Source organism: Lithobates pipiens, unplaced genomic scaffold (genome assembly GCF_037356315.1).
Source record: "Lithobates pipiens isolate NorthernLeopardFrog02 unplaced genomic scaffold, aLitPip1_a1.2 Scaffold_27, whole genome shotgun sequence".
NCBI lineage: Eukaryota > Metazoa > Chordata > Amphibia > Anura > Ranidae > Lithobates > Lithobates pipiens.
In genome coordinates, this window is record NW_027507788.1 from 36933760 (window position 1) to 36957277 (window position 23518).

Sequence of the window (23518 nt, forward strand, 5' to 3'; positions counted from 1 at the left end):
AACTGAGGAAAAAAAATGTTTTTTTTATATATTTTTGGGAAATATTTATTATAGCAAAAAGTAAAAAATATTGCGGTTTTTCAAAATTGTCGCTTTTGTTTTGTTTATAGCGCAAAAAATAAAAACTGCAGAGGTGATCAAATACCATCAAAAGAAAGATCTATTTGTGGGTAAAAAAGGACGTCAATTTTGTTTGGGTGCAACGTCGTGTGACTGTGCAATTGTCAGTTAAAGTGACAGTGCGCGAATCGCAAAAAGTGCTCTGGTCAGGAAGGGGTTAAAATCGTCGAGGGCTGAAGCGGTTAAAGCAAAAAAAATAAAAGTTTTTGGTTAAAGTTTCACTTTGAATGTACTTACTGAATTAGCAGAGAGGTACTACTGCTGTTATACTGACACTCAAGTTTTTTCTTATTGCAGATGGCCCAGAAAATGTGAAAATAATTGGCCAGTCACTCAGTTATTCTACCATTTTATTAACGTGTTCTGCTGATTCTGTACCACTGCCCACCTACCAGTGGTTTAATGGAACATATTTAAGTGCCCAGGAGAATACATTCCATATAGATGGAGCAAACTTGGACAATGAGTTGACGTTCACATGTGTGGTCAGTAACCCGGTAACTCAGCATACTGCCACAGCTTCTTTATATATGAATAAGGATATCGGTAAGTTCCCAAGGATTTCCTGACAGATATGGTACTGTTTAATAGTGATAGGTTTACATGTTAGAATAAAGTACCTCCACCAGACACAGCAGATAACTGATCACTGTACAGGACTGCTGCCAGTACCATGTGATCGCTGTGACCAATCACAGCAGATCACATGACAATTGTAAACAATGGATGGCTTCCTTTCATGCCATCCATTGTATATGATTGTGTTGTTAGCTGTGATTGGTCATAGTGATCACATGGTTCAGTAAAGGGCCAATCACAGCCCATCTGTACCATGTGATTAGCTTTGACCAATCACAACTACTCACAACAAAAGGCACTGAATGAACCCGTTTGATTTAGTGAAAATGGTTGCTTATACCAATGAAATTCACTGGTGTAAGCAAACGTGTAAAAAAAAATATATATATCTTTGCTGTAACAGCGCTGTGGTAGTTCTTTGAGAACTACAAGTTGGTAGCTGCAAAGGCTGGCAGAACTTGTAGTTTTCCATTCACAGACATTGTGAATGTAAAACCCATGCTAGCTAACAGATTTAGGAATCAGGGGATGCAGGGGCCGGTCCATTTGTAACATGTTACACCCTGAATATGGGTGTCACATGTTACAAAAGGTGAACTTATCCTTTAAGCTTTGAAAAAATTATCTGTAAGCTGATTGGTTTCTATGCAGAGCTTCACCAGATTTTGCACTCTTCAATATTAGTAAATCAGCCCCAATGTTTCTGTTTACCAGCAGCTGCATTACTTGGTGCACATTTATCCTACTGCTAATATGGGACTGTGGAATGGTGGAAAAATCCCACCAGTAGGGATGAGTTTCGTGTTCGAGTCGAACATACGTTCGACTCGAACATCGGCTGTTCACCCGTTCGGCGAATTCCGAACGTAATGGGCCGTTCGCGCCAAATTCGTGTGGCGCTCACGGTGCACAATGCACTGCGTCATCGCAGTGCATTGCTGGCTCATGATTGGCCAAGCATGCACTGTGACCCCGCAAGCTTGGCCAATCACAGCGCCAGCAGCGAGGAGAGCCATGATTGGCCACAGGCAGGATGCCTGTGGCCAATCATAGCTCAGGCTGTGTAGTACACGCCCCACACTATATAAGGCCGCCAGCGCGGCGGCCTAGTGTAGTGTGTTGGCGTCTGAAGCAGTTAGTGGGTGTTCTGTGTACCTTCAACACAGTACACACCGATCGTTTTCGGACGATTTTCGATCTTGCTGTTGTGTAGTGGTTGTTGTCTGTGTGCCCTGACCGCAGTATACACCGCTATATTCACCTCACCTATATAGCTAGTGATCTATCTTTTATAATAGAGCTTGCAGTCAGTAGTGTTAGGAGCTTGTGCGTGCTGTCTGCGTGCTCTGTACCCAGTACACACCGCTATATCCACCTACATAGCTCTTCTCTATTTGAGCCCACTTGCCATCTGCAGGAGTTATTGGAAGTTGTGTGTGCCTCCAGCACAGCACAGTATACATCTGTATATACCCCTTTATCTCTGGTGTTCTATAAAAAAGGCATCTGCAGGAGTTAGTGGGTTTTTTGTGCCTCCAGCACAATATACACCTGTATCTACCCTTTATTGCTGTTCTCTAATAGAGCCATCTGCAGGGCTTAGTGGGTGTTGTGTGACTCAATTACAGTATACCCCTTTATCTCTGGTGTTCTATAATAAAGGCATCTGCAGGAGTTAGTGGGTGTTGTGTGACTCCAGCACAATATACACCTGTATCTACCGTTTATTGCTGTTCTCTAATAGAGCCATCTGCAGGGCTTAGTGGGTGTTGTGTGACTCCATTACACTGCTGTTTTACCCAACTCCCTTCAGGCCATTACCATGTCTGGAAGGCCAGCAAGGAGAGGCAGACAGGCGCGAGCCGATAAAAGAGGGCAAGCAGGCTCTGTGTCTAGAGACAACAGTGCTGGTCGTGGACGCGGTGCATTGTCATCAGCACGTGGCCATGGGACACGCTTGTCCTTCTTTTCGGCAGCTGGACATGTTGAACCGCAACATGCCAACGACTTGGTAGAGTGGATGACCAAGCCCTCTTCATCCTCCTCATCCTCTCTCACCCAGTCTCAGGGTAGTAGCAAAGCAGCTGCCAACGCATCGTCTTCCCTCCTCTCAATGTCATCATCAGTGACTCCTTCCCTAGACCCACCACGTCCTCCTGAGGAGTCTCCTGAACTCTTTGAGCACAGTGTTGGGTACATGCTCCAGGAGGATGCCCAGTGTTTTGTGGGCTCTGATGATGACACTCAGCTAGAGGAAGGCAGTAGCGTGAATGCAGAGAGAGGGGATGCTCAAGAAGGACAGCAATCTGGCAGTCATGTTCCACAAGCTGCAGCATACTGCCAGGTTTGCTACAGCGATGAAGAGGGAGGGGATGATGAGGGCACTGACTCCACGTGGGCGCCTGGAAGGAGAGAGGAGGAGGCACATGTCCAACGAGGCAGGATGCCCTCCGGGGGCCAGCTTAGGGGCAGCACACCGACTGAATCACACCGCAGAGCTCCGCCTGTGCAGGGCGCTGCCTCTGCGCGTTATTCTAAAAGTTCTTTGGTGTGGGCCTTTTTTGAGACGAGTGCATCAGATCGCACCGCTGCTATTTGCAACATATGTCTCAAGCGTATCTCACGTGGCCAAAACATCAGCCTCTTGGGCACCACATGCTTGACCAGACATATGTTGACCTGCCATGCAGCTCGTTGGCAAGCGTACCTCAAAGACCCACACCAAAGAACAAAGCGGACCTCTCCTTGCTCCTCATCAGCTGGCATCTCCAACCCCACTAGACCTTCAGTCCTCTCTGAAACCTGCTCTGAGAGGAATGAAGGTGTACAATTAGGTGTGTCACAGCCAAGTGCTTCCGGGAACTCTGCTAGCGGTACACCCACGTCCGATTATAGCAGGCAAATGTCCCAGCCCCAGCTGCTGGACCGGCGAAAGAAGTTCACTCCCAGCCATCCACATGCCCAGCGGTTGAATGCTAGCTTGGCTAAATTGCTAGCACTTCAACTGCTGCCTTTTCAGTTGGTAGACTCGGCCCCCTTCCGTGAGTTTGTACAATGTACGGTTCCTCAGTGGCAGGTCCCCAAACGCCACTTTTTCTCACGGAAGGCGAATCCGGCTCTCTACCGGCATGTGGAAGGCAATGTCCTTGCCTCGCTGGACAGGGCGGTCAGCGGTAAGGTGCATATTACCGCTGACTCATGGTCCAGCAGGCATGGACAGGGACGTTACCTGTCTTTCACGGCCCATTGGGTCACTCTTCTGGCAGCTGGGAAGGATGCAGGACAAGGTGCAGTAGTGTTGGAGGTTGTTCCGCCACCACGCCTCCAAAATGCTACTATTGGTTGTGACACACCTCTCTCCTCCACCCCCTCCTCTTCTTCTTCCTCCATGGCCTCTTCCAGTGCTCTGTCCTCAGAACCAGCGGTGCTTCGTAGGCGTGCCAGGGGCTACGCAAGTACGCAGGCAAAACGATGCCATGCCGTGCTTGCGCTGGTTTGTTTGGGGGACAGGAGCCACACTGGGGCGGATGTTTTGTCAGCTCTGCAGGAGCAGGCCGAGAGGTGGTTGACGCCACGCCAGCTTAAGCCAGGAATGGTGGTTTGTGACAATGGCACCAACCTCCTCTCCGCCCTCCGACAGGGACAACTGACCCATGTGCCCTGTGTAGCTCACGTCCTTAACCTGGTGGTGCAGCGGTTCTTGGGCAGGTACCCCGGCTTACAGGATGTCCTGAAGCAGGCCAGGAAAGTCTGTGTGCATTTCCGCCGATCATTTAATGCCTGTGCTCGGCTGGCTGAGCTCCAAAAGGAGTTGAACCTGCCTAAGAACCGCCTTATATGTGACATGCCCACCAGGTGGAACTCAACGTTGGCCATGCTGCAGCGGCTGCACACGCAGCAGAGGGCCATCAATGAGTACCTGTGCGACTACGGCACCAGGACAGGGTCAGGGGAGCTCGGTTTTTTTCTCACCATGCCAGTGGGGCATGATCAGGGATGCATGCACTGTCCTGTCACCGTTTGAGGAGGCCACAAGGATGGTGAGCAGTGACAGTGCATGCATCAGTGACACTGTACCTCTTGTCCACCTCTTGGAGCATACGCTGCGTGGAATAATGGACAGGGCACTTGAGGCAGAACAGAGGCAGGAAGAGGAGGACTTCCTTGCCTCTCAAGGCCCCCTTTATCCAGACAGTGTTCCTGCTGTGCCACCCATCACACAGGAAGAGGATGAGGAGGAGGAAGAGGAGGAGGAGGATGATTGTGTCAGCATGGAGGTGGAGGCTGGCACTCAGCATCAGCAGCAGCAGCAGCAGCAGCAGTCTTGTAGGGATGATTTACAGTCCCAAGAAACACATGGACTTGTACGTGGCTGGGAGGAGGTAACTGCGGATCATGTTGTCCTTAGTGACCCAGAGGACTCCGGACTGAATGCCTCAGCTAACCTACGCTGCATGGCCTCCCTGATCCTGCAAAGCCTGCGGAAGGATCCTCATATTCTTCGGATCAAGGAGAGGGACCATTACTGGCTGGCCACTCTCCTTGATCCACGGTACAAGGGTAAGGTTGCTGACCTTATCTTGCCACGGCAGAGGGAGCAGAGGATGAGACATCTCCGGGAGGCCTTGCAGAAAGGTCTGTGCAACGCGTTCCCAGAGACTGGGAGGTTACAAACTCCTGGTCCTGGACAACGTGTTGCTGAGGCATCGGTCAGAAGGAGCGGTGGAGAAGGTGGCCATCTGACTGATGCTTTCAGACAATTTTTTAGTCCGCAGCCCCAAGGTATGATCGGTTCCAGCACCCATCGTCAGCGTCTGATTTACATGGTGCAGGAATACCTAGGGGCAAGGTCAGACTTGGACACCTTTCCCACCGAAAATCCTCTGGCTTACTGGGTCTTGAGGATGGATCACTGGCCAAAGCTTGCACAGTATGCAATTGAGCTACTGGCCTGTCCTGCATCCAGCGTTCTTTCGGAACGCACCTTCAGTGCTGCTGGTGGCTTTGTTACCGATCACAGGGTGCGCCTGTCCACCGAATCATTTGATCGACTGACCTTCATCAAGATGAATCAGTCTTGGATCACCCACAGCTACCAAGCACCTGAAGCTGATGTAACAGAATAATTTTTTTTGAAATATCACATCCCTTCAAGACTGCCTATGCTGATGCTGAGTGACTGTCCTGTTATGTTGATTGTCTATCCTCTTCCTCCTCCGCTGATATGTTGGAAGAACATTTCTGGTTCTGGGTGATGCCATCAGCCCAATTTTTCTGCCCCTGTTTAACAGGGGCGTTTAAGTACAATTTTTGATGCAATGCTTTGCAGCAGGGCTAATTCCTGCAATCAAACAAGAGTATATGGGAGAGGTTGCAGTGTGGTGGCACCAGCACCAGTGCCTAAGGCCCAATTTTTCTGCCCCTGTTTAACAGGGGCGTTTAATTACAATTTTTGATGCAATGCTTTGCAGCAGGGCTAATTCCTGCAATAAAACAAGAGTATATGGCAGAGGTTGCAGTGTGGTGGCACCAGCACCAGTGCCTAAGGCCCAATTTTTCTGCCCCTGTTTAACAGGGGCGTTTAATTACAATTTTTGATGCAATGCTTTCCAGCAGGGCTAATTCCTGCAATAAAACTAGAGTATATGGAAGAGGTTGCAGTGTGGTGGCACCAGCACCAGTGCCTAAGGCCCAATTTTTCTGCCCCTGTTTAACAGGGGCGTTTAAGTACAATTTTTGATGCAATGCTTTGCAGCAGGGCTTATTCCTGCAATAAAACTAGAGTATATGGGAGAGGTTGCAGTGTGGTGGCACCAGCAGCAGTGCCTAAGGCCAAATTTTTCTGCCCCTGTTTAACAGGGACATGTAATTACCATTCTTGATATAATATTTCACAGGAGGGCCCCTTCCTGTGCCCACCCAGAGTAACGGTGAGGACTTATAGTGTTGTGGCACCAGCACCACAACCACCAAAGGTAAATTTTTCTACCACTGTTCAACAATGGCATGTAATTACAATTCTTGATATAATCGTTCACAGCAGGGCGCTCCAGCGCCCACCAAGAGTCACTTTGAGGGCTTACAATGTTGTGGCAAAACCAACACCTTGTTCCGCCATTTCTGCAGAGCATATAGGGCAGGCCCCTACTTTCAAATATCCAATTTACAAACATCTCCTACTTGCAAACGGAAGGAGACAACAGCAAGTGAGATGAAAAAAGATGGACGACAAAACAAATTATACAGGGGTGATAACCCTTCCCTATGTTTTCCAAAAAGCTTAAAAATATTTTTTTTGACCGGAGCTACACTTTAAAAATGTACCAGTTGAAAATTACAAACAGATTCAACTTAACACAACAAACCTACACAGTCCCTGTCTTGTTTGCACCGCCTGTATACTGCTGTTCTGAGTATATAGGGCCTGGGGGCCACACGCATTTCCTTTTTTTAATATGGGTACGAGGTTCCCCTTAATATGCGTACAAGACCCAAATAGGCTGGTAATGGGCAGGGAGGGCTACCCATGCCATTTTTCTCAATGATTTTCAACCATATTGTAGGAACCAGATATAACATTAAAACCGCAAGCAGTTTTAAATTGTGTTTTTTCCGTTTAATGTCATTTTGTGCAGGGACTGTTCTAAACACGGGAAACACGTGGCATTTCACAGGCATACTACAGACACCCCCCAGGCACCATATTTAAAGGAATATTTCACTTTTTTTTTCACTTTAATCGTCATTAAAATCAGTGCTCCCGCCAAAACGGCCATTTTTAAAAACATTTTATGCATTGACCCATGTCCCCTGGGGCAGGAGCCAGGTCTCCAAACCCTTTTTAGGACAGTATCTTGCATATTAGCCTTTAAAATTAGCACTTTTAATTTCGAACGTTCGAGTCCCATAGACTTCAATGGGGTTCTAAAGTTCGTTCGAATTTGGGGTCCGTTCGAAAGGTCTGGTGCGAACCGAACCGGGGGGTGTTCGGCTCATCCCTACCCACCAGCTCTGACTTGGGAGCAGTGGCGGCTAGTGGTATCAAAACCACCCCTCCATTTAGTTGGTCGGTCAGTCAGTCGGGTCATAGGAAACCCCCCCCACTGGTTGGTAATCAGCCCCACACTCACCCCATCTAGGTCATGGGCAGCACTTCCTCCAGGTGGCATCTCCTCCACCTGGTGCTTCCCCCTGCATCTCAATCCCTCCTCCTCCTCGGCGGCCAATAGGATTGGTTCTCCTCTCAGCCAATCAGGTGATGGGTCTCAGGACCCATTTCCTGATTGGCTGGGTGGAGAATCAGGAAGACAATAGTGAATATTATGGTATTTTTGAAACAATACAGTAGTGGGACTTTAAATATGCCAAATGAGAACAAAGTCAGAATAAAAATCTATATACATTTTATTACACATAAAACGTTGTCATATAAACACAATATAATAATTCACATTGTCACAGCCTTTTTTGAAGCCTATTAGAGCCTCTGGCTCTAATCACGTGCTTTAAAAAACATTGGAATCCATGTGTCCAGGGCCCCACATGTGGATTGGGGGGGCGGTGCCCCTGTGACCTGCATTACGGGCTGACACTGCTTGGGAGAATATCTATTACTTCTTCAGTGGGCAAAATGCCCACCGACTCTTTGATACTGTAAATATACCCCTTAAGGTGCACTGGGGTAACATTACTCAACCTATGTCAACAAATGATTTAATTGAAATCACGACACAGAAAAATAAATAGACTTTTTGATGTTACAGGAGCATGTCTATCACATATTTGGTTTAATCATTTGGATTTAGATACACTTTTATTAATCATATTATTATTATTTCTTTTTTATTTTTGTTCAGTGGCAATTGTTTTGTTACACCACCAATTCACCTTTTTCTCTTGTTATTTCCCTCTATCTGTCCTATTTTGTCCCACAGCTACAGCGCTATGTCAGACCTCTGGAAGTGGACTTGGCGGCGGGGAAATTGCTGGAATTGTGATTGGCACGGTGTTTGGAATTTTCATCCTTGAAGTCATTGTGTACTTTGTTCTAAAGACAAAAAGAAGTAAAGTATACTTCGTATATCCCTGTTTGAGTAAAGTTCATCATAATATGACAATTACTGCATTATTTTGATCAGATCAGCATGGGAAAAAATATGTAAAACCCGTAAATAATGACATATTGAAGAGAAAGTAATCGGTCAGGTATTCAAATGATGGAGTTCTGCAGTATCTTCACTTCAAATCTGGGTTTGAACATTAGCTGCCACATACAGATATACAACAAAACACAGAATTGTCTTTATTTATTATGACTTTAATTTAAAAAAGATCAGCCATTAAAGTACAAACCTAAAAAAAAATCTTTAACAATTTGGGACCGCTACTTTAATATACAATATATGAGAAAAACAATCTCATCCTAATTCTGTTTGGCAAGCTTTATTCCCAACCCCCCCCCCCCCCCCCCCCAAGAATTACACTTACAAATGGTAAAATTCATATAGGCATAATAAAAGGATTCATCAAGATGTTTATATCACTCTCAATGCTCCTAGATGGTATCAGTAGTGGTGATACTCAGGTTGAGCTTACCACTAATAAGTCTGAATAGATGGCCATGTGACTACGTCCTAATGCATTTCGTCATCGACTTCATCAGGGGGCGTCTGTATCTAGATACAAACGCACAGTATATATTCCAAATGATGAGGCGGCACTGATGGAACTTAAAAGGTGAACACTTCCTGATTAAATTTTTTTTTTTTACAAGGCAGCAGCTCGTCTTCCTCAGGACCTTCCTTGGTCTTTAGGTCCTTGCTGAAACATCGAAAATAAACATGATCACTGAGTGCTCACCTCGCAAGCACAGTGAATGCCACCTTATCTGTTGGATTATATGTAATTCATGCTTTGCTGGGCACACGGGCATCTACTGGGTTATATGCTGGATTTATTGGTGTATAACACACACCTTTTCACCCTGAAAATCGGGTGCAAATAGCGCATGTGTGTTATAGGACAATACTTCATTTTTAGCTGCCTCAGAGGGGACAGGGACGGGGACGTGACGAGCGCCGTCAGATTACGTACAGTGAGAATCTCCTGTTTACTTGGCGGCCTCTGTAATAGGAAGTCCCATCTCCTGGGCTGCCATTGGACCACTCTTCTGTCTATCATAGGTGATTCTCACTGTATGTAATCTGTCGGCACTCTTTCAGCCCCCTCCCTGTCCCCTCTAGGCTGCAGATGGGCATCGATCATGTTGTACTGATGGCAATGTTGAGGCTGTGGCATTGAAGGCAATGGTGAGGCTGCTGCATTGATGGTAATGGTGAGGCTGCTGCATTGATGGTAATGGTGAGGCTGCTGCATCGAAGGCAATGGTGAGGCTGCTGCATTGAAGGCAATGGTGAGGCTGCTGCATTGATGGCAATGGTGAGGCTGCATTGATGTGGACTGATGAGGCTGCATTGATGGCACTTGTGAGGCTGCAGATGGGCACTGACCCTTATTTTGCATCAAACTTGCTTATTTAAAATCATAGTTTTTTTTTTCTGAAACTTCCCTCTTAAAATGAATGTGTGTGTTATCCGCCGATTAATATGGTAATATGTTATCTTATCGATTTTTTTAGATGGTCTTATTTGTTGTATTTTTTATTTTTTTCTATTTATAATTGTATCTTATTGTGTTTAAAAACAATTCTTGTATCTTCTTTTTAGAAACTCCAAGTAGTACAGTGTATGAGAATGCACAAGTTCCTGAACAACACATCTATGAAAAGACTATTCCAGGAACTCAGGTAATAAATTCATTATCGTCACGTGTAACAAAATTTTAGGTTAACCATTTGTCGACCAGCCGCCGCACATATACGGCAGCAAGTCAGCTCTCCTGAGCGAACCAACGTACCCGTACATTGGTCTGTGCAGGTGAAATTGCGGCCGCCTACTGCAAGTACGTGCCCATGGGTCTGGTGGACTTGATGTCTGCTGGCTGCCCATGATCGCCGTATACAGAGACAGAACGGGGATCTGCCTTTGTAAACAAGGTGGGTCCCCATTCTGATAGGGGACATAGTTTCATAGTTAGTAAGGTTGAATAAAGACACCAGTCCATCCAGTTCAACCTGAGTGAGTATCTACAATTGTCCCTAACCCTTGCACACTCACATCAGTCCCTACCCTCAAAGAGCCCACAATCCAAGGTTCCCATTCATATACCAGGGCCAATTTTGACAGAAGCCAATTAACCTACCTGCATGTCTTTGGATTGTGGGAGGAAACCGGAGTACCCGGAGGAAACCCACGCAGGCACAGGGAGAACATGCAAACTCCAGGCAAGTAGGGCCGTGGTTGGGATTTGAACCAGTGACCCTGCTTACTGCTAGGTGAGAGTGCTAACCACTACACCACTGTGCTGCCCAAATGTCAGAGTTCTGCTGTTCCCAGTGATCGGGAACAGCTATCTCTGTCGTGTCCCTGGCAGCCCATCCCCCTACAGTTAGAACACGCTGAGGGAACACACTTAACCCCTTGATCGCCTCCTAGTGTTAACCCCTTCCCTGCCAGTATCATTTATACATTGATCAGTGCATTTTTATAACACTGATCAATATAATAATGTCACTGGTCCCCAAAAAGTGTCATTTAGGGTAAGATTGTCACAGTCTAACATTGCAGATCACCACCATTGCCAGTAAAAGCAGTAAAAAATAAATAAAAGTCCCTAAATCTATCCCATAGTTTGTAAACGCTATAAATTTTGCGCAAACCAATCAGTATACGCCTATTGTGATTTTTTTACCAAAAATATGTAGAAGAATACATATCGGCCTAAACTGATGAAGATTTTTTTTTTTTTTTACTTTTGGGATATTTATTATAGGAAAAAATAAAAAATAATGTTTTGTTTTTTTTTAATTATCGCTCTTCTTTTGTTTATAGCGCAAAAAACAAAAAACACAGAGGTGATCAAATACCACCAAAAGAAAGCTCTATTTGTGGAAAAAAGGGACATAAATTTTGTTTGGATACAACGTTGCACGATCGCACAATTGTCAGTTAAATCTATGCAGTGCCGTATCGCAAAAAATGGCCTGGTCAGGAAGGGGGTAAATTCTTCCGGGGCTGAAGTGGTTAATGTGTACCATTTTCATATGATTTTTATACAAGAATCAGTATAGAAAGACTGTGCATGATCAGAAACAATAACCAAAAAAAGCCTTTGTCATACATTAGTTTTTGTACGAATTTTCATTCATTGGTTCCGATTTATTGTGAAACGAGGGGAATCAGACGATCGTACACCTTAAAGGAACACTCATCTCTTGTTACAATATTTCCTATAAATAGATGAAAGAAACCAGTTAGAGTAAGACTGGTCATTAGGGATGAGCTGAACACCCCCCTGTTTGGTTCGCACCAGAACCTGCGAACAGACCTAAACTTCGTGTGAACTTTAGAACCCTATTAAAGTCTATGGGACTCGAACGTTCACAATCTAAAGTGCTCATTTTAAAGGGTAATATGCAAGTTACTGTCCTAAAAAGTGTTTGGGGACCTGGGTCCTGCCCCAGGGGACATGGATCAATGCAAAAAAAAGTTTTAAAAACGTCAGTTTTTTCAGGAGCAGTGATAAAGTGAAACAATAAAAGTGTAATATTCCTTTAAATTTCGTAGCTGGGGGGTATCTATAGTATGCCTGTGAAGGGGCGCATGTTTCCCATGCTTAGAACTGTCCCTGCACAAAGTGTCATTTGTGCAGGAAAAAAAGTCTTTTAAAATCACTTGCGGCTAAATTGTCGGCTCCCCGTAATACAGAGAACACTCAATGAGTGTTCTCTGTATTAGCCGACAATTCATTCATTCACTGATAAAAAAAAAAAAAAAAAAAAAGCGTGGGGGTTCCCCTAAATTCAATTACCAGGCCCTTCAGGTCTGACATGGATATTAAGGGGAACCCCGTGTCAAATTTTTAAAAAAAATTGACGTGGGGGTCCCCCTAAATATCCATACCAGACCCTTTATCCAAGCATGCAACCTGGCAGGCCGCAGGAAAAGAGGGAGGGATGAGAGAGCACCCCCCCTCCCTCCTGAACCGTACCAGGCCACATACCCTCAACATTGGGAGGATGCTTTGGGGGTCTGTGACCCCTCAAAGCACCTTGTCCCCATGTTGATGAGGACAAGGGCCTCATCCTCACAACCCTGGCCGGTGGTTGTGAGGGTCTGCGGACGGGGGGCTTATCAGAATCTGGAAGCCCCCTTTAACAAGGGGACCCCCAGATCCCGCCCCCCCCTGTTTGAAATGATAAGGGGGTACAAAAGTACCCCTACCATTTCACAAAGAAAGTGTAAAAATGGTTAAATAAGACAAACACACTTTTGAAAAATTCCTTTATTAAAAATAAAAAAAATAAAAAAAAGATTCCAGCGGTGCTAATCCACTCTTGCTATCCAGCGACGGATCTCTGGGGTCCAGCGATGAATGATCATATCCAGCGACGGGGGATCTCTCAGTCCAGCGATGTCCATACATCCGTCTTCTGTCTCCAGTGCGGAGACACTGCGGAGATCCCAGCGCTGACGTTTCTTATATTAGGAGGGTGGGGCCACCCGTCACCTGACCCCGCCCCTCTGACGCTGGAGAGGGAAGCCAGGGGTTCCCCAGTGACGTATGGGTGACCCCGCCCCCTCTGATGTAACAGAAACCTGCGTTACATCAGTGGGGGCGGGGTCACCCATACGTCACTGGGGAACCCCTGGCTCCCTTCACCAGCGTCAGAGGGGGTGGGGTCAGGTGACGGGTGGCCCCGCCCTCCTAATATAAGAAACGTCAGCGCTGGGATCTCCGCAGTGTCTCCGCACTGGAGACAGAAGAGGGATGTATGGACAGCGCTGGACTGAGAGATTCCCCGTCGCTGGATATGATCATCTATCGCTGGACCCCGGAGATTCATCGCTGGATAGCAAGAGTGGATTAGCACCGCTGGAATCTTTTTTTATTTTTTTTATTTTTAATAAAATAATTTTTCAAAAGTGTGTTTGTCTTATTTAACCATTTTTACACTTTCTTTGTGAAATGGTAGGGGCACTTTTGTACCCCCTTACCATTTCAAACGGGGGGCCAGGATCTGGGGGTCCCCTTGTTAAAGGGGGCTTCCAGATTCTGATAAGCCCCCCGCCCGCAGACCCTCACAACCACCGGCCAGGGTTGAGAGGATGAGGCCCTTGTCCTCATCAACATGGGGACAAGGTGCTTTGAGGGGTCACAGACCCCCAAAGCATCCTCCCAATGTTGAGGGTATGTGGCCTGGTACGGTTCAGGAGGGAGGGGGGGCCGCTCTCTGGTCCCCCCTTCTTTTCCTGCGGCCTGCCAGGTTGCGTGCTTGGATAAAGGGTCTGGTATGGATTTTTAGGGGGACCCCACATCAATTTTTTTTAAATTTGTTGCGGGGTTCCCCTTAATATCCATATCAGACCTGAAGGGTCTGGTATGGATATTTGGGGGGACCCCCACGTCAATTTTTTATTTTTATTTGACACGGGGTTCCCCTTAATATCCATGTCAGACCTGAAGGGCCTGGTAATTGAATTTAGGGGAACCCCCACGTTTTTTTTTTTTTTATCAATGAATGAATGAATTGTCGGCTAATACAGAGAACACTCATTGAGTGTTCTCTGTATTACGGGGAGCCGACAATTTAGCCGCAAGTGATTTTAAAAGACTTTTTTTCCTGCACAAATGACACTTTGTGCAGGGACAGTTCTAAGCACGGGAAACATGCGCCCCTTCACAGGCATACTATAGATACCCCCCAGCTACGAAATTTAAAGGAATATTACACTTTTATTGTTTCACTTTAATCATTATTAAAATCACTGCTCCTGAAAAAACGGCCGTTTTTAAAACTTTTTTTTGCATTGATCCATGTCCCCTGGGGCAGGACCCAGGTCCCCAAACACTTTTTAGGACAGTAACTTGCATATTACCCTTTAAAATGAGCACTTTAGATTTCTCCCATAGACTTGTATAGGGTGTTCCGGCTTTTCGAATTTGCTGCGAACAGCCCAAATTGTTCACTGTTCGCTGAACAGGCGAACAGGCAATGTTCGAGTAGAACATGAGTTCGACTCGAACTCGAAGCTCATCCCTACTGGCCATATATTATACAATTTTCTGGCCAAACACTATTCAATTTCCTTTAGGTTTGACCTGACATTATATGTTTTTGGTAAATCTAAAGGAAAATTGTACAAGAAATTTGTATAATGTACAGCCAGCCTAAGAGAACTGAACCATGGAAATCCTTAGAATCCTGTGCTGCAGTTCCCATAATTAATCCCCAGGGGAATCAAAGAAATCCATTCACTCTGTAGGTGGAATCTACCGGGTGAAGATGCAGATGAGATTTTCACAGCATTTAACATTATAGGGAAGTTTCTCAATAAATTGTGAATACGCATAGAAAAAAGGGAAGCCTGCTCAGTATTTGTTTTTCCTCCAGTTCCCAGCAGTATTCGTCCATTTTCATTGTTTTATTTGATAATTGAATTATACGAGAATCTTTCTTTGTGATACTGGAACATAATAGATATGGGCGGCGTCAAAAAAATGGGTTTAGTTCCCTACAAAAAAATATCGTATTTCGTAATTCGTGTACGAAATTCAATTTCGGATACAAATTTTCGTTAACTTTTTGTTAAAATAATGAAAGTTCGTTATGATGAATTTATCATTATGAAGGGTTCCCACCATCCTTGTGCTGTGCTGACTTCCTCTAATCGGTGAACAAAACATCAGTCATGTTTCTGTTAACTTGGATTGGAAATTCCAAAATCCGTTAACGAAATTTCGTATTTTGTATGAAATTCGTAAGCATAGAAATTCCCATAGGGTTCCCACCATTCCTGTGTTGAGTTCCCAGGTCTGTACACCTGCTGTGTGCCCATTATGAGGGGTTCCCACCATCCCTGTACTGAGTTCCTGGGTCTGAGTGTACACCCGCTGTGCCCATTATGAGGGGTTCCTACCATCCCTGTGCTGCGCTGACTTCCTCTGATTGGTGAACAAAACACCAGTCACAATTCTGTTAATTTGGATCCGAAATTCGTTAACGTAATTTCATATTTCGTATGAAATTCATAAGCATAGAAATTCCCATAGGGTTAATTTTTTTTATTGAAAATCTTACAAACAACAACATATATACAATAAAACCATAATAAATAAATAAAACATATTTACAAAATAATTGAATATGACTATACAAAACAAGAACATAATAAATGGTGCAAACCAAAATGCGTACAACATAATCTCTAAGGGAGAGCCAGACTTAGCCCTTGTACACACGGTCGGAGAATCTGTCGGAATGGGTCTTATCGGACCGTGTCATCAGATAATCCAAATGTGTGTGGTATGCATCGGACTGATTCCGTCCGAATCTCCGTCCGACCCAATTTTCTAACATGTTGGAAATATTTCCCGACCAACTGGGCTAGAAGGACCTAATCCGATCATGTGTAGAGCATTTTGATCGGACCAAGTGCCACGCATGCTTAGATCAAATTCCTACATCAAAGCTATTGGCTACTAGCCTGAATGTAGTCCCATCGTAACGAAATTACGTCATCACGTTCTGAAAGATCGGATTTTTCGCCAACTTGGCCCGACTGTGTGTATGCAACAGTTTCGGACACAATCCGTCGGACTAAATCCGACGGGCAAAATCCGACGGATTTGGTTGCCAAAATCTCCGACCGTGTGTACGTGGGCTAAGGAACATCACCGTCACCATGCATGGATCCTTTTATAAAAACGGAGTGGGAACAGCCATTAGGGTAGTTGAGGCGTTTCTTAGCCTGACTACTCCCTCTGCCTGGAGAACCAGCACGCTTTGTTGCACCCTGGCACTCATCATCCATAGAGGATGCTGAACTGAACGAGTCCCACTTATCATCGTCATCTGACAGGATGTCAAACTTATTTTCTAAATGCAAAACCTTAGGACTTAAGGTAACTGTACCTCTTTTTTCCCTTCCTTTTGCCCCTCTTCCTTTTATCCTCCAACCACTCCATATCATCCTTGGACAAAACAGAGTCAACAGCCTCTCCACACCTATCCTCCCCTTCACCCCCCTCCCCCCCACTCTCCCTTCCCTGATCTACCACCAGGCCAGGCTCTTCGCCATCCTCCCCACTCCTCTGCACCCCATGACCCGTAACAGAGACCCTGCAGCGTCGGGAGAGGGGGAATGGCACTGCACTTGATGCACCTGCCTCAGCACCTCTTGCTGCCTCTGCAATTTTAGAAGACACAGAAGAATGGGACACATTCTCGGCAACTGAAACCTTACCTACAGACTGGGAAGACAGACACATTGGGTATTGGCACAGACTGGGGAGACAGAGGCACATTGGGTATTGGCACAGACTGGGGCACTACAGACTGGGGAGACACAGACACATTGGCTATTGGCACAGACTGGGGCACCACAGACTGGGGAGACACAGACACATTGGGTATTGGCACAGACTGGGGAGACAGAGGCACATTGGGTATTGGCACAGACTGGGGCACCACAGACTGGGGAGACACAGACACATTGGGTATTGGCACAGACTGGGGCACCACAGACTGGGGAGACACAGACACATTGGGTATTGGCACAGACTCAGATGGACTAGCAGGTCCTCCAGCTGCTGAGCTCTGAGCATCCTCCATGTCCAGACAGAAAAACTCTCTCATGAGCTCAGGCTTGTTGTGCATTGTCTCAGGACACTGACTGTAAGGATGTCCCACCACATTGCACAGATTACACCTTATAATATTACAGTCCTTCGCCAAATGCCCTATACCCTGACACAGAGAGCACTTCATCACTGGACAGGAGGATGCAAGATGCCCTTTATCTCCACACTTGTTGCAGATCTTTGGCTGGCCCGGATAAAAGATGATGAGCCTGTCCCTCCCCAGGAAAGGTGAGGATGGCAGATGCTGGACAACGTTGTCAATGACCTTTAATTTTAGCTGCACAGACTATCCCCCTGTCCATATTCCCCAATCATCCAAAATCTTTTTTAGAGGGCTCAGGACATCCTCATACCTTCTCAACCATACTGTTAAATCCCCTTGGGGTATAGATTCATTACGGACAAGAATTGTCACCATTTTAATGAGGGGCTGGCGTGATATAAGCTTGGGGATGAGCCCTTTCCAGTCCAGCAGGCCCCCACACACATGTTCGTACTTCTCCCAAAATATGTCCAAAGACTCCAGACGGATAAAGGACAAATCATACTCATAGGAACCTGTCGGACTGATTAGGGCGAACATATCTGCAGGCCTAAACCCCATCTGCAGGATTTTAATCACCACTGTCCACCTATGTGGGGGGTTTCCATCGCCTTCCTATTTTAACTGGACAACATTCCTCCTTTTAAACAGGGAAGAAGATAGAACATTCCCATGCTCCTTCCCTGCTTGCTCTCCCTTCCCAGAACCTGTGGCAGCAACACCAGCATAAGTTTTTCTTCCACCACCAGCATTTGCAGTCTTGTCCTCAGACACATTCAAATCTGCTGGCAGAGAGTCTCAATCAGCTGGGATAGCAGTCTTCTAATTAGCAGAGGCAGGACCCACCCCCTCCCTCTGCTCTGAACACTCAGCTTCAATCCTGGGATCCATCACAGACTTGGCTGTTGTAGACTCTTGGAGAGTTGTAGCACTACTGCTCCCAGCATCTCCTCCACCATTCACAGGAACAGCCGCTGTGCCTGGTCCAGGCAAAGTCTCTATATTGTCCATGGACCTCTCTGCAGACTGAAGCTGATAGTTTTTAGCAGATGTTATTGCTTGCTGTATATTGTCTATAGGTCTGGGCTGACTGCCTGTAGCACTACAACCCTCAGCAGGCCCATTGTCATTAAAGTTCACACCATCCTGCACACACACAGTAGCTGCACCTGCTCTCTCCACAGGTCTTTCTTCCACAGGGCTAGGAACGGTGTCCATCTACTCCTCACCATCCTGGGAAACTGTACCTGGAGGTGATTCCAGTTTATTGATGAAATCCAGCATGCCAGAACCTTCAACCTCCTGCTCAGATGTTCCACATTGCTGGGGAGGGAAGGGGACAGAGGCCTCCACCATTGAAGGCTCAGCAGATGTCTGAGATGTTGAACAGCTGGGCTCATCCTCCGGGCCCACTTTCTCACTCTCTGCTGTCTGTACCTGCATCTCCTCACTCTCCATGCAGGAAGCGGCTCCTCTTCTCATTTAGCTAAACCTTTCCTCATTTCTGTATTTTTCTTTAAACATGCCACTATTCTCCTTCAGAGAGCTCACCAGCTCCTTCTGCTTCTTAACAGCTTGCTCCAAGTCCTTCAACTCAGGCCTCAGAGCCGGCCTCTTCTTGCTGTATAATTTGGCACAAACTTGTTTTTTCTTCCTAAATTCAGCCATCAAAATCAACAATTTCTCCTCTTCTTTCTCAATCTGCTTCAGCTTTCCAGCAATCCTCTGTCTAAAGGCAGACAGGGACTCATCACTCCTTTGGCCCGGCCCAGAATCTTCCACAGGCCTAGCCAGGGGGCCCCCACCAGGGTCCTCCACAGGATCCAGCATCCCTCCTGGGGCAGAGAAGCAACTCTTGCCCCTGGTCTCTGGAAGCACAGGAGCAAAGGAACTAGCAACCTCACACCTCGCTGTCAAGGAGCAGAATGGCAGTTTCCCACCATTTCTGTGCTGAGTTCCTGGGGTTTTAATTTTTAGGTTTGTTAACTTTTCGTAACAATTACTAAATTTTCGTTATGAATTTGGATCCAAAATTCGTAAACGATATTTCGTACGGAATTTGTATGCATAAAAATTTGTATTTTGGATTCGTATGTACGAATATTCGTAAATTTGTGCAAATTTTCGTTTCATACGAAACTAATTGCTCATGTCTAGAACATAAATACAGAATGCTTACTGCACCTCCTATGCAGTAAAAAAGTGATTGAGTACCTAGAATTGGAGCCCTATGAATGAGGAATATGCAAATGAAGCTGCCCCTTGAAGGTGAACAAGTCACAAATTGGAAAAATATAGAACGTGAATTGAATTTATGCTACTTAAGATCCTGGTCACATTATATATTTATTATTGTGTTATATTTTCTTCACATATGTTCTCATGCAGAGTCTTTGTGCACAAACGTATGCCCTGTACACACGGTCGGGTGTGGGCTCTATTGGACCATTTGAGTAGGATCTCAAATTTTAAGACAAAAAAATCCGATCTGACTTTTTCCGATCGTTTGTAGAGAATTACGATCAGACAAAGTGTCACTCATGCTCAGATCAAATTATGAGACCAAAGCTAGTCCCATCATAACGAATGAACATCATCACGTTCCAAACTACAACTTTGTCCGACGGATTTTGTGGTCGGAATGTCCGATCGTGTGTACAGGGCATTAGTGTTACCCTTTACAATTTGCATATTGTTTGCACTTTTGTGCGTTTTTTATGCGATTTTGTTTTCATCGTACATTTGTCACATGGGATCAGGCTAAAACTAAATATTTTCTACACAAGTTCTCATGAGTCTTTTTTTGCCAAAAACGTATGACCCATACACACGATCGGATTTTCCGACAAAAAATGTTGGATGTGAGCTTGTTGGCTGAAAGTCTAACTGTGTGTCTGCTTCATTAAACATTTGTTGTTGGACTTTCCACCAACAAATGTTGGCTAGCAGGTTCTCAAATTTTCCGCCACCAAACATTGTTGTTGGAATTTCCGATTGTGTGTACACAAGTCCGACTGGCACTGGCTATTGAAACTTCCTTTTTCTCGGCTCGTCGTATGTCTTGTACGTCACCGCGTTCTCACGTTCGTAATAGTCGTCCAACATTTGTGTGACCGTGTGTATGCAAGACAAGTTGGAGCCAACATCCTTCGAACAAAAATCACGGTTTTGTTGTTGGAAAGTCTGATCGTGTGTAAGGGGCATTAGTGTTGTACATTACAATTTGCATATTGTTTGCACTTTTGTCTGTTTTTTATGCAACAGTTTTCATCTTGCATTTGTCACATGCGATCACACTAAAGCTAAATATTTTGGTTGCATATAATACAATTCAACATATATGCACTGTATAGTTGCACTTTATTTGAATTTATGCTATTTAATGTTTATGGTCATATTGCACTTTAATAATACAGTGATACATTTACTTTCATATATGTTTGTGCCCTGTATCTGGGTTATAGTGCTTAGCTGTAGGTCATTAATTGACACATTTAGCACATCATTTAATTCATTTATCACTTCGTGCAGATATATATTATATATATATATATATATATATATATATATATATATATATATATATATATATTATATTTATTTTTAAAATATATAAAAGGTATACTGTATATCATGAACATATATCATTGCAAAAAAACACATATATTGTTTAACATATAGCAAGCTAATAAGTCCATTGGTGATAGTGTTCCCAACACCAAAAAGTGTTTTTAACCACTTCCCACCCAGCCAATGTACATATACGGCCGGGTGGGAGCCGTCTACTCCTGATAGGACGTTCAGGAACGTCCATCAGAAGGACCGGGATCGCGCGCGCCCGTGCCCGCGCAGCGGCGCGATCCCGATGCGCCCGTGTCACCCGGACACGGCGCATCTCAGATCGGCAGGAGGGCTCTGTGATTGGCCCTCCTGATCACATGACGGCCGTGTCCAATCACGGCCTTCATGTGATGTAAACAAACAGCCGGTTGCTAGGCAATCGGCTCCTCCTCTCCTCACACAGAAGTCATCGTTGAGGAGAGGAGAGCAGATCGCTGCAGCCGGCTGATGATCAGTGAATATGAGCTGTTTTTTACAGCTTTTTACTCACTGATCACCAGTCTAGTGTACACACAAATCACCACACAGTAAACACACCACACAGTATAAACACAATGTCCCCACACATGTCCCCAAAACATAGATGTCCCCAAATAATAAAAACACATGTCCCTAATAATAAAAACATGTCCCCCACATATGTCCCACTAAAATCACATGTCCCAATGATTATCTGCACACATATGTACGTGATCACCTGCACACATATGTACATGATCATTTGCGTACATATGTCCGTGATCACACAAACCAATTATTATACACTTAACGGATTTTTTTTTACCAAAAACATGTAGCAGAATACATTTTGGCTTAAATTTATGACAAAATTTGATTTTATTGGATTTCTTTTAAAATAGAAAAAAGAAAATATTGTTTTTTTTTCCAAATTTCCGCTTTTTTGCGCTTATATCGCAAAAAATAAAAAACGGAGTCGTGAATAAATAACACCAAAATAAAGCTCTATTTGTGCGAACAAAATGATAAAAATTTCATTTGGGTACAGTGTAGCATGACTGCGCAATTGTCACTGAAAGCGCTAGAGCGCTGAAAGCTGAAAATTGGGCTGGGAAGGAAGGGGGCGAAAGTGCCCTGTATTGAAGTGGTTAAATGAAGCTTCTAGTTCTTCCACCATAGGTATTTGACCACTTTTTAAGGCACGTCATATTGCGCATTTGGAATAACAAATTGATTCCCACTGCCAACACCACTCCGCTCCAATGGACCCTCCGGATGAAGCTAGGGCATAAAAAGTTACTCCACGGGAGACTAGAGATAAAGTCTCATAGTGTGGTATATTTAAATTTTCTTTTAAAGTAATGACAAAATACTAGGTTGCACTCACATGTAAAAGTGCCTGTCTGGCACTAGGGAAACAGCGTGAGCGGATCTGGCTGGTTCCTAAAGCGGTAGTGTACATTCCGCGTCCCGCTTGTAGGGGTAAAGCCTGGTGTGGGGGGACTTTCTCTCTCATCTCCCGTGGAGTAAATTTTTATGCCCTAGCTTCATTCGGAGGGTCCATTGGAGAGGAGTGATGTTGGCAGTGTGAATCAATTTGTTATTCTAAATGTGCAATTTGACCTACCTTAAAACATGGTCAAACACCTGTGGTGAGTTGCCACCTTTTCATTGAACACCTGTGGTGAAAGAACTAGAAGCTTCATTTAAAAGCATTTGGTGTTGGGAACACTATCACTGATGGACTTTTTTTTATATTTTATAATATATGTTTTTTTTACAGTGATATATGTTAATGGTTTTGGTGCATGATATATACTGTATATTCACTTGTCTATGCTTAGAACCACCTTTTATATAGTTTTCCATTCAATTTCTTTGGAAGTGTGTTATGATAGTAGTATGGTAGTAGTAGTAATATCACTATTATATGTATCACTTCCTGGAGGTTCTGCTCAGAAGGCAGGTGAACACTATTTAGTTTGCCAGTTTAGCCCAATATACTTTGCCCAATTTGGACCAAATTCTAGTTCAGTCCAAATCCAAGGCTTGCTATACCAATACCATGCCATACATTTGGGGGTTAAGGATAAGCTCAGGCATGTTCACATGCTCCACGTGCAGAGCCCGCCAGGAAGTCGGTGCAGCGCTGCGCTAATCACAGGCAATGAGACATTGCCCGATCTCTGCAGCCGCACATCGGATCAATGTCTCACTGACTGGGATTAGCATAGCGCTGCACTGACTTCCTGGCGGGCTCTGCACGTGGAGCATGCAAACACGCCTGAGCTCATCCTTATTGGAGGCCTTTTTATGAAACATTCATTGCACAAATATCAGAAGCATTCTTGCACTCTGAGGCTGGGTTCACACTATTGCGAATTAGATGTGGGTTTCACTGCATCCAATTCGCGTGTCAGGAGATTGTGACCTGCT

General features: G+C 45.0%; 2 protein-coding genes across 3 annotated transcripts in view; both read left to right on the forward strand.

Annotated features, from left to right (window-relative positions):
* The window catches only part of LOC143933779 (cell adhesion molecule CEACAM1-like), a 538186-nt gene that overhangs the window by 305994 nt on the left and 208674 nt on the right, over nucleotides 1-23518 (forward strand). The window lies entirely within an intron of this gene.
* LOC143933778 (cell adhesion molecule CEACAM8-like) overlaps nucleotides 1-23518 on the forward strand; it is a 66335-nt gene that overhangs the window by 35689 nt on the left and 7128 nt on the right. For both annotated transcript variants that reach the window (XM_077456798.1, XM_077456799.1), the window contains exons 4-6: nucleotides 418-666; nucleotides 8634-8762; nucleotides 10425-10504. In XM_077456798.1, the coding sequence (XP_077312924.1) occupies nucleotides 418-666; nucleotides 8634-8762; nucleotides 10425-10504 (458 nt within the window). The remainder of the gene's footprint in view (nucleotides 1-417; nucleotides 667-8633; nucleotides 8763-10424; nucleotides 10505-23518) is intronic.